The sequence below is a fragment of the Kogia breviceps genome, chromosome 11 (assembly GCF_026419965.1).
Source record: "Kogia breviceps isolate mKogBre1 chromosome 11, mKogBre1 haplotype 1, whole genome shotgun sequence".
NCBI classification, from domain to species: Eukaryota; Metazoa; Chordata; class Mammalia; order Artiodactyla; family Physeteridae; genus Kogia; species Kogia breviceps.
Window position 1 is genome coordinate 96698784 of NC_081320.1, and position 12397 is coordinate 96711180.

General features: G+C 41.3%; 1 protein-coding gene across 2 annotated transcripts in view; it reads right to left on the bottom strand.

Moving 5' to 3' along the window:
* Nucleotides 1-235: 235 nt before the first annotated feature.
* TAF1B (TATA-box binding protein associated factor, RNA polymerase I subunit B) overlaps nt 236-12397 on the bottom strand; it is a 59395-nt gene continuing 47233 nt past the window's right edge. The window contains exons 12-15 of one of the 2 annotated variants that reach the window (XM_067008168.1): nt 9937-10027; nt 6758-6828; nt 5983-6205; nt 236-791 (exon numbers count right to left, since the gene is read on the bottom strand). In XM_067008168.1, the coding sequence (XP_066864269.1) occupies nt 587-791; nt 5983-6205; nt 6758-6828; nt 9937-10027 (590 nt within the window). In that variant the 3' untranslated portion in view covers nt 236-586. The remainder of the gene's footprint in view (nt 792-5982; nt 6206-6757; nt 6829-9936; nt 10028-12397) is intronic. The other variant, XM_059078382.2, reaches the window with a different exon arrangement.

Below are 12397 nucleotides of genomic sequence, written 5' to 3' on the forward strand. Positions count from 1 at the left end.
CAAGTGGCATTGATACATTAAAGGAATTATTCCTTTGTCCATCATATACTACAGATATATTTTCCCAGTTTGTCATTTGCCTTTGACTTTGTAGTCACATTATCAATCTTTTCCTTTTGGTCTCTGGTTTCGAGACATCTTAGAAAGTCCTTCCCCAATCCAAGATCATCATAGCATTCACACTTGTTTTCTTCTAATACTTTATATATGTATATATAAAAGATTATAATGTTTAGATCTTTGATCCATCTGGGATTTATTCTGGGATATAAAGAGTTAAGGAAGTGATCTAGTTTAAAAAGAAAATTTAGCTTTAAGATACAATGAATACAAATTCCTGGATACCATTTATACAACATTATTATTTTAACAATGAGAACATTCATAATTTAAAAAATAAATTCAAACAAATTTCACCTGTTTTCTAATATATATTTTAATGAGCGGTTTGATACATATATTTGTATGTATGTACATGCTTGCAACAAAATTCTCTTTTTCACCATTCTCTGTAATGTTATATTACAATTTGACATTACTGTCACTATTAAAATATTTTCCCCAGAAAGTTTCCACTTCATTTTTCTCAACATTTTCTTGCTTTCCTGGATCTTGAAGATTTCTTTTTTGTTGTACTGTATTTTGCTTTAAAAAGTCTCTTTTCTATTAAGCTCACTTCTTCATGGAGAAGGGAGGTCTTTATTCTTAGCAAGAAGGAGAAGAGATTTAGTATAAACTGATAACTCAGAGAAAAATTTGATTCTTCGTAGGTTGTCACATGCTTACAATAGCTAGAAGGGGAAGAAAAAGGAAGACACTACATTTAAAGGTCTTTCAGAAACGTATGCAGCCATCCCTTGAACATCCCCCAAATAACTTAAAAAATATATATGGTTAGGCTTAAAATAGTACTCTGAGCTGGAAGAAAACAGAACAATTTGGAAGGAATCCTAAATTTTATAAAGGAAAAAGATTTCAGCACTGTCCCTGGCCACCATGCAATGGGACACGGGTGGTACCGAGCCAGGTCTCGTGACTCCTTCCACTCCAGGTGGGCCCCCCTCTTCTTACCATGGTCAAGGCAAACAAAAGCAGACAGGGAGAGATTCTGGACATACTTTAAAACAAAAGAAAGAAAGAAAATAATCCCCCAACTCCCATCCAAAATAAGACACCAGGCATAATAATGTATGTTGCAATTCTGTATGTATTATAGAAAGAAGAGTTTACAAAGCAATTTTGCTTATTGTAAAGTAGTAGAACCTGAATCTGATCAAATCTCTCACTACCACCATCAAATCTCTAAAACACGAATTAAAACTGCTAACTAACTCTACCAATCTCTAACTACATCAAGGTATAAGCAGGGGGACAGGAGAACACCTTAAGTGGTATCACGGGCTGTAATCAGTAAAATCTAGACTATGGGAAATTGTACAGGACACATGACCTGGATTACTCAATAAGTAAACTGCAAGGGGGAATAAAAAAGAGATAAAGGGGGAATTTATGAATTAAAGCACTTAAGGGATATCTCTACCACCTGCAATGTATGGACTTTATTTGGATCCTGAGTTATTTAAAAAATTACGTGACAATCAGGAAAATCTAGACGTTGGCTGCATGTTTGATGGGATTAAGGAATTACTATTAGTTTTTTATGTCTGATTAATGGTATCATGGTTTGTTTTTTTTTTTTTTTTTTGGTATCATGGTTTTATTTAAGAAAATTAAAATGTATGGGATTTTCTTCCAAATAATCTGGGAGCAGAGGGGTGAAGGAGTGAGTTGGGGAATGGGGGAAGCAAGTCTAGCCATGTAGACAACTGCTGAAGTGGGGTGGCTACGGGTGCAGGGGCGTTCATGATACCGTGCTCTCTACTTTCAAATGCCATTGAAATTTTCCATAATAAAAAGTTTTAAAAAACAAGTGAACAGTACACAGAGTATATAAACGAATAGATACTATGATTTATATAACATATATGGCCCTAAATTCCTGAAGGAATGTTTCTATTTGCACCACAAAGTTTGCCACCCATCAGTTGTGACTCTGGGTAACTACTCTTGGTTCTTTCATCTGTAAAACCGGAAAAAATAACAGTACCACCTCATAGGATAGAAAAGAGGATTGCATGAGAAAATATATGAAGCACTTAACCAATGGTTGGCACATAGTCAGGGCTCAAAAATGTTCACTTTCCCTACATTCCTTTAAAATTGATTTTTAAATTTTCACTTAAAATCTTAAGCCTATTTTAATAATACACAAAAAAGCTAATACCCTACTATGTTCACTAGTAGGAAATTTAAAAGCCTCAACTGTTTGTGCATTGACTGGTTTAATGGAAATCAAATATAAGTCATTTATGGTGCCCTCTTGCTTTTCTTCTAATTTTTAATTTTAGCTGTATTAAGAGAGATTCTTTCAGACAAAATATTACCAACAAAAAGGGTAAAAATATTGTTCTCTTGCCTAGGGACCATAAGGAAAACTCTGTTTTTACAACAGAAAGCTAAGAAAAGGTATACGAAGTATCTGCCACAGTAAGACTTTTTCTTTCTAAGTTGAATCAATAACAATATCTTTTTTTTTTTTTTTTTTTTTTTTTTTTTGTGGTACGCGGGCCTCTCACTGCTGTGGCCTCTCCCGTTGCGGAGCACAGGCTCCGGACGCGCAGGCCCAGCGGCCATGGCTCACGGGCTTAGTTGCTCCGCGGCACGTGGGATCTTCCCGGACCAGGGCACGAACCCGTGACCCCTGCATCGGCAGGCGGATTCTCAACCACTGCGCCACCAGGGAAGCCCAATAACAATATCTTTTAAGGATTACATTCCTTATCATAAACTCAGAAAGTTTAAATTTTCCTGAAGTTTTAAGTGATAAAACCAAATATAATATATAATCATTGAAATGCATCAAGATTGTTGTCCCCGCCTCAGAGAAGAAGGATAAACACCTTCGAGTATCTGAAGTGCTCTTGCGGCCTCTCTCTGCTTAGTTCTCAAGGCCCGAGTGTTCTCAAAATTATTTTATAGTACAATGTTTGTCTCTTCTGAACCCGCAAAAATGGGTCCTTCTGTGTAACAAAATTCTCCATGTAGCTGAAGATCTGCTCCCTTAAGCATCAAAACATTTCATTTTGACCACTTTGGATGGAAATCTTTAAAAACTGAGTTATACATTATTTGGTTATTACTAAGCAGAGTATATTCAGCATATTTGTTAAAGCCTTTACAATTGTATTGTGACAACCTGTCCACTTGTATTGCAGAAATGTTAGAAAATACAGGTAAGAAAAACAAATCTAGAGAGGACGCACACAATTTGAGGACACGCTCTGTGTTAAAGCTGAGACACGGTCAGCTTTATTCAGCTCGGCAGGGCTGCTGTGCGCCACCAATGAACTTCAGACCACTGCAATTTGAATTCTTTTGTCTGCTTTTGCTTCTGCTGCTGGTTCCTCGACTGTCTGTCAAAGGGATATCATTTATGCTTGCTGTCAGGACGCGTATCAGCAGACACCTCTCAGTCTCCTGCCTCGTCTGTTTCTTCTGACGAGGAGGCGTCTGCAGATCAGCCGCCTCAGCCTGACAGAGACACACCTCCAGGCGGAGTGAGCTTTCTGAGAAAAGCGTCTAAGCTTTAGTCATGGACTTAGTGACCTTTTCATAGGTTAGCTGGACCCTTTTTCGCTTACTCTGTGCTTCTAGGCTATGGTCTAAATAGGCAAGGTGATTCGACGGATGATTTTGGTGCATAAAATCGTGGGATCATAAAATTATTCATCTACATGGTTTGGTGTTTAGCCTTGTAATTCCTGAAGAGAAAAATATCTTGGTTGTTTCATCTCCGACTATACCGAGGTCTATTTGTAACTAACTATCTTTTATTACAGTATTAAACCCATGAGAAACATCCAAAAGTCCACTGATCGTGCCATGTGAAAAGTGTAGGGTGCAGGCCCCCCTCTAACTTCCCCAGGCTGACTCTGCAGACAGAACAGCACCAGCACGCCACATCCTAACTTCCCGGTCCTGGGTGTGGGCCCCTCGTGGGACAGGGCTACAGCCTTTTCTCCTCCTCTCGACGAAACCTTAAATCTTAAAAAGCCATTGCACTGACTGCTCAAAGGCCTGTATCACCCCAGATGCAGAGCTGACCGGAGGTTGGGATTCTGGCCTTTCGTGGTTGCTGTTAAGACATTTATACTCCTTAACCATTCTAGACTCGGCTAAAGATTTTTTTTTTTTTTAATGCATTTCTTTTATTTATTTATTTTATTTTACTTTTGGCTGTGTTGGGTCTTCGTTTCTGCGCGAGGGCATTCTCTAGTTGCGGCGAGCGGGGACCACTCCTCATAGCGGTGCACGGGCCTCTCACTATTGCGGCCTCTCTTGTTGCGGAGCACAGGCTCCAGACGCGCAGGCTCAGTAGTTGTGGCTCACGGGCCCAGCCGCTCCGCGGCATGTGGGATCTTCCCAGACCAGGGATTGAACCCGTGTCCCCTGCACTAGCAGGCGGGTTCTCAACCACTGCGCCACCAGGGAAGCCCTCGGCTAAAGTTTTTTTGAGCAGTAAATTTTAATACAGATAACTTCCTTTTATTATCTTCTACTGTATTTTCTACATTTTATTTATCTCGATTGATACTCAACTCAGGAAGTTAAACTCTTCAACAGAAAATTAGTTTTGTTTAAAAAAATGATCATAGTTATCATTTATCGAGTATTTACTATGTGACAGAAACCACACATCTCATTTAATTCTCATGAAAACCCTATGAGGCAGCTTCTATTTTCCATTCATTCATTCAACAAATACTTGGTGACCACCCACTATGTGCTACACACTGTCCTAGTCTCTGAGATTTTTCATTAAATAGGACAGAGTCCCTGCACTCAAGGACCTGACATTCTAGTGTACATATAATAATATAAATATAAAATAATATGTAATAAATATATAATAGTACATTATATATATAATAATATAATACATTCAATAGTGACAAAAGCTATAAGAAAAAAAGATAGGCGGGGGGGTTGGAGAGTGATGAGGTGTGTGTGGGTGTGAGGGTGGAGCTGTGATATTGTAGACAGGATGGCTAAGAAAGGCCTCTCCGAGGAAGTGAAATTTGAACAAAAACCTGAAAGAAGTGAGCCCCTGTAGACACACGGCGGAAGAGCATTCCAGGCTGAAGGTGCAACACGCGCCGAGGCCAGCGCGGGGAGCGTGGCCGGCAGGCCCCAGGAACGGCCAGGAGGCCGGCGTGCACCCGGGCGGCGAGCACGGCGAGCGGAGGAGCGGGAGGTCAGAGGAGAGCAGGGGCTGCTACAGGCCCCACAGGGTCTCCTGACTTCACTCTGAATGAGGTGGGAGCTGCTCGAGGTTTTGAGAAGGGGAGGAAGGTCAGTACCACACCCTCTGCTTTTACAATCAGGGCAACAGAGCTGTAGAGATGGTAAATAACCTGCCCACACGAGCGAGCAGCAGGCCTGGGATAGGAACACCTGGATTCACAAGCACGTCCTCTTAACTACGGGAATACGCGCCTTACAGACAATTCCTACGTCAACATGGGAATGAGACTAGTATAAACATATAAGGTTACAATCAGAAAAGTCTTTATAATCTAAGACTTCTCCCAGCTTTATTGAGATATTACTGCCATACAACGTATGTGAGCTTAAGGGGTCCGACACGATGGTTTGGCACGTGCGTACATTGTGAAATGATCATCACCGTGAGGTTAGTCAACACCCCCATCCCCTAAACTACACTCAGTGTGTAATTCTTGAGTGTCTTGATTCTAAGTTCACTACCTTCTAATTCCAACAAATAACCTGTCTGGCTCTTACTACAGCCAACTCCTTTAAATTGTACGTGGCCTGTTTTTAATTAGAAAAGAATACCACTTCGGGCCAAACTAGAAGTTTCAACATGTTTTTCATCCTGTCATTTCTAAGAGCATCACATACCTTTTACAGAATTTCTGAGTACTCAGCCAATAGAGGGAATTCTTGGTCGTCAGGGACTGGCCTTTCTGCTTCAGGACGCCCTGGAGGCTATGCCCATGGAAACAGGTTCCATCGCTGCCCTCCGTGGTCCAGCTGAACTGAAAACTTGAAGGGCTTTTTTTTTCCACAGTTGGTGCGGAATCAACCAGTGTGCTAAATTGTTTTTGTAGACTCACGACCATTTCTGGAAATGAAGGAAAAAAGAAAAGGAATAAAATAAAAACTAATGTTAAATCACAAATAAAGTCTGTAGTTTACTTGATAGTCATGTACCAACGTTAGTTTCTTAGTTTTGACAAATGCACCATGGTGACATAAGGGCATAACGCTAGGGGAAACTGACAGTGGATGAGGGACGTCAAGGAACTACTTTAAAAGCCTTTAAAAAGGTGAATTTTATGTTATATATATTTTACCACAATTTTAAAAAAAAAGAATGAACAAAACAACCTAAAGGCAGTTCTCCAGATAAAGAGTTCTGAAAGTCATAGATATATGGCATTTTAGATTTTGGTGGAAACTTAAGTTCTGTTTTGAATAATGCAATGTTCCTGAAATCAATAGATAAGATTCCTATGGACATTTCTTGCAGAGGATCATGTCTCTTTGGATGTGCATTGGAACACTTCCTAAAGAAGTGAAGAAAGTACATATGCATTTACTCTTCGAGCTAAGATATGCAGCTTTTCTACAACTGTGTTGTTACTTGGCGTTAGCAAGAGGAAATGCAGCTCACCTCTTCTTTTATATACCACTGATCTGTCAATCGCTGAGTGGTAGAGTGGCTTTTCACTTTTCCATAGATACCTGCACAAGGTAGAAAAACATTTGGAGCAGGATGGAGAATAAATGGACTCAACACATTTCAGAGAAGTTTCTCTAAAGCAGTGTCTGAAATTCGTGATACCCCGTGTAATAGCTCTGACTTAGAGTGACCTACTGACACGTGTCTGTATGGAGCTTATGACCTAGGAGTAGGCAAGTAGCACTGAAGGAGGCAGCAAGGCCACAGAAAGATATGCTCCTCCCCAAAGTCTCCCAGATGCCAGAAGATCCCAAAGAAATGATTAGTTACATCAAAATGCAGGAACAGCTTCCCTTACCAAAGCTACAAAAAACAGAGGCCCGCTACAAAGTCCTAACATTTTCTCCAGGATGCCACAAAGCCTGTATGCTGTGTTTGTCCAGTCTCCCCACGTGATTTGTTTCCCCACTGTTAGAAATTAAGGTATAATTTACATGTAGTAAAACTGACCCTGTTCAGTGTACAGTTCCACTAGTTTTGATAAATGCATACAGTTGTGTAACCACCACGATTAATCTACAGAACAGTTCCACACTGCAAAAATCTCTCATGCCTTTTGACAGTCAACCCCTCTCCATACCCACAGCTGAACTTGATCTCAGACAACCACTGATCTGTTTTTCTATCCCTATAGTTTAGCCTTTTCCAGAATGTCATATAAATGAAATTAGACCATATGTAACCTTTCGAGTCTTTCATTAGCACACTGTATTTATGAGTCATTCATATTTCTGGATGTATCAGAAGTTTGTTCCTTTTTTATTGCTGAATAGTATTCCATTTTACAGATATGCTACTGTTTGTTTATCTGTTTACCAGCTGAAGGGCACCTGGGTTGTTGCCAGTTCTTGGCCACTGTGAATGAAGTATATATATCTACATATATTCATATATAGATTTTTGTGTGAACTTAATCTTTTGCCCCTTTAAAAACCTGAACTGTTTTCTTACTGTATGAGAATTCTTCATATATTCTAGATGCAAATCTTCTATCAGATATGTGATTTGCACATATTTTCCCCCAGCCTGTAGCTTCTCTTAACAGGGTCTTTTGAAGAACAGAAATTCTTTCTCTTGATGAAGTCTAATTTATCTTTTTTTTTCTTTTATGAATCATGCTTTTGGTATCATATCTAAGAAAATCTCTGCCTGACCTAAAAGGCTGCAAAGATTTTCGGCAAGTGCTTTGAAATTTTCCTCCATGTTCTCTTCTCAACATCTCCATGGAAACTGGAAGTCATCAAAGCAGTCTCTAAAGGGGTCTCCAGGCTTTCAACTACTGTTTATTAGTGTTTCTCATAATCCCATGCACAGGGACCCACGCTTGGTGACTTTTATCTGACAATATGGAAGATGGTGTCCAGAAGAACAGAGAGGACAATTAGAAATTTACACCAGCGATGGAGGTGGGGTGAGGGTAAAACAGGTCACCAGCATGCACTGGGGCTCTGGGCCCACACGGCAGTCAGTAGTCACTTACGTAAGTTGCCTCACTCAGCCCAAAGCACATACTCTGTGAAGGATCTTGGTAATGGATCCCCTGGACAAGCTCCTCCCTGGGGCCTGGTGTCTGTCTGGAAAATGCCAGTTTGAAACTAGACATACTTTCTTTGGTCACTAAATTCTCCCTTAAAGTAGCTAAAAGTCAGGAAGTCTTAGATGTGCAATTGATTGTAGCACTGCAACATGAGTTTGGGCTCTAATAGCTATGTGTGAAGTGTAAGCTGTTGCCCAGGTTGAGTTCATGAATGCCTATTCACTACTGAGACGCCAAGTGGCATGGCCCCCGAATACCTAAGCTCGCAGTATCGGTCGAGACAACCCCAGCTGGCCCCCCAAAACACAGGTCCAATGGCTGATTCTCCAGGACAACCTAAAAACACAGGATAACCTTCTGTTCTTGCTGCTACTCTTATACCTGCTGAGATCCAATGACTTCTCCGACAAGGAAGAGGAAGGGCCCACCCAGTTCCCCGGGTGCCTGCAGCTTTCAGAAGACGTTCACCTCCCACCTCTTCTCCCTCATCATTATCCAACCTGAACAGGAAGAAACTGCTCATCTTCTCCCCTTTTGGGCAAAAGGATCCTCTCTCCCACAGCACTTTATTCATCCCTGGAAGTCTGCTTCTCTGTTTAAAAGCTCTCTTAAATTTAGAGGAAAAGTAATCTAATTCTACCTGCAAAAACTGAAATTTAGTTCTTAGCTAAGAGTATAAAGCAGGCATTACCAGCCCTATTTTATTGATGAGGAAACTGGAGCTGAATGAATTATCATTTTAACTAATTTGAGGAACACTGACTTTTCTCAAGGGATATAAAATTACTTGATCAAATGAGTACTACTGTAAATTTACATAAACTAGAGAGATGTTAACTTTTTCTTCAAAGTTTCACAGAGACTCCAAGTTCTAAGAAGAGATATAAAACCGCTCGAATCAGAGATCTATAGCAATGTACCCTATACTACATAAGATAGTGTCTCTGAAAATTCACGAGCTAACTATGTTTTAGTGCACTGAGGCTAAGAACTGAAGTCATTTGCCCACAGTCAAACAGCTGGCGGTAATACAATCAGGATTCGAGCCCCGCACTGTCCGTCTCTAACGCTACGCTCTTTCCACTCTACCGCAATGGTCCTACATCAGACTGAGAGCTCCAAGTCAAACAGTGAGACTGACTGAATTAAGTATACTACTTTCTTTCTGCTCTCCTTTGTTTTGATTTTTATAGGGAACTTTATTTGGGGGGAACATTCCAATGACATATGTCACAGGTTGACATCTGTAATCTTTGTAATATTGCGAAGCATAGATGGGAAACGATCCCCTTTGAGAAAGGAAAGAGGGAGCAAATCAGAAATGCAGAAGAGAGTCATGCAAATCATAAAAAGTTGATGACTCAGTACAATATGGTACCCTGGACTGGATCCCAGATCAGAAGGAGGACATTAATAAAAAGGACATTATTAGTTTAGTTAATAGTAATAGAAGAAAAAAGTTAATTTGGAGAGATGGGTCAATAGTGCTAGAAAAAATTTCACAGTGCTGGTAAGTCTAAACTGATGAAACTTCAGCTTTCAAATGTAAAGTAAACTAGAAGAGATAACATACTTTGCCCTGGCTTCCTCCCATTTTTGTTTTTTTTCATCAATAGCTTTCTTCATAACTTGGTACCATTTTCTGAAATCAAACCATGGCTTATCTGAAAGAAATGAAATCCACGATTATTAACCAAATATGTCACATTATTGTAACACACACTGTTCCTCCGAGTCTTCACTCACTGATGTGGCCCAGCAGTTACGGACCAGCCCTTGGAGATTACGGAGGGAGGTGCTGCTGTCTCCGTGCTCTGACACGACTGCTGAGCAACCTGCCGTCACTCCCTTCGCTGAGTTCCTACCTGTACCGTGGCCCCAACTAAATTATACCGAAACCAAAAATGTCTGTTTCTCCTAGATTTGACTATTACCCCCCTGAGAATAGAAGACATATTTTGTCTGTGTAGAAGACTACACAATCAGGCCTCTTCCTCCCGACCCAGGTCCCGGCACAGTGCCTGGTACGGGGTGGTGCTCCAAGATGTCTCGGAATACACGAATTAAGGAACCAACGATGGCTGTATGTGTGCAATGGCACCAGACTTCTAGTTCCCTCGGCTCCTATTTCTGTTCTTCCTAATTCTAATCCAAATCCCAATCCAAAGACTCTAGAGATAAGTGAGAAAGTAGATTGCACTGGACAGGTGGAGTGAGCATGTGTTCAAGACGTCAAGGTGAGACAGACAACAGAACTGAATATATAGTCGAGCATAAAACTCCACTCCTCACTCTTTTATTCCATCCATGTGGGGAGATGGGAGGAGGAGGCAGGAAAAACATGAAGTTAAAGGTAAAGCAGGAAAGAGGCTCAGAGAGTGAGGAAGTTTGAAGAAAGGAAGGCTGACAGGAGGAAGGTGGCTGGGTGAAAGGCTGAATTTTTTATATATTCTCTAATGAAGATAAGTCTACCCTCAATGTCTAGTTAAAAATCTTTCAACTGGCCAATCTAATCGTTACTTATGGCCTTGTAGGCCACAGAGCCACAGAGGACAGGCAGCTACCAGAAGAGCTATAAGGAAGAAGGAAAACTGTAACAGTGAATAGAACACAAGGTTCTCTGACCTTAAGTGAGTCATAACTTCTCACACTCCTCATCAGTAATGTGGGAAGGCAGGGGACAGTGGACAGCTGGGGAGCAGAGAGAACGGGGGCCACAATCCCCACCCTGCTGACACTGTGGGCTTCTTTTGAGGGTCACAGGAAGACAATATGTCAAAGCACCCTCTACTCTAAATGTCTACACAGGGCTTCCCTGGCGGCACAGTGGTTGAGAATCCGCCTGCCGACGCAGGAGACGCGGGTTCGTGCCCCGGTCCGGGAGGATCCCGCATGCAGCAGACCGGCTGGGCCCGTGAGCCGTGGCCGCTGAGCCTGCGCGTCCGGAGCCTGTGCTCCGCAACGGGAGAGGCCACAGCGGTGAGAGGCCCGCGTACCACAAAAAAAAAAAAAAAAAAAAAAATGTCTACACAGTCTATGAGGGCCCTTTAACATCAGAAAACATCTTGTCCATCCTTTTACTTTATGTAGGAGCCAACATGAAGCAATGTGCAGACAGAAGCGTGCTGCACGTGTTCTGGAAAGAACAGACGAACTAACTGCCACCATTAAATCTAAGCTCCTAAAACCAATGAACATATATGTGGAATCTTAAAAAAAAAAGTCAAACTCATAGAAATAGAGTAAAAAAAGTGGCTGCCAGGGGCTGAGGGGTGCGGGAAAGAGGGCGAGATTGGTACAAGGAGACAAACTTTCAGCTATAAGATGAATAAGCTCTGATGTAAAACATTAGATAATACCGTATTGTATGCCTGAAATGCGCTAAGAGAGAACGTAAATATTCTCACACATACAAAAAGGTAAATATGAGAGGCGATGGTGTGTTAATTGACTTCATGGGAATCCTTTCACAATGCAAACACATCAAATTGCTACAATGTACACTTTAAAGATCTTACAATTTTATACGTCAATTATACCTCACAAAAGCTGAAATTAAAACAATGAACATAAATCCTAGTGAGAACATTAAGAAACTGGAACTGAATGTAAGAATTCATGCATTTACCACACTTTATTAAGCGGGTATTAGGCCAGTCACTCTGCGCCGTCACTATGCGGCAGATACTCCAGGCACTTCACAAATACTGGCAGCCTGACAGGGATAGACATGCTTTGTCCGCTAGTTACAATTCAGCGTTTTAAACAACCAAGAGAAGTCTGGACAGGAGTGGCTGTGGCAGCGTCATCAGTTCTGGTTTGGGAAGAGGTGAGCTGGGGAGTGGGTGTGAAGAGAGGCTGAAGAGGGCATTTATGTTGCGTCTTGAAGCATGAAGATGGACTTGCCAGGGATAGGAGGAGTTAGCGGGTAAGAAGGAAGGAACACTTCAGGTAGAAGGGCCAATGTGAGCAAAGCTTGAAGGCACTGGAATAGACGGGACACCCACAAAGCTGCCAGTAAGTTAATGGTCTAG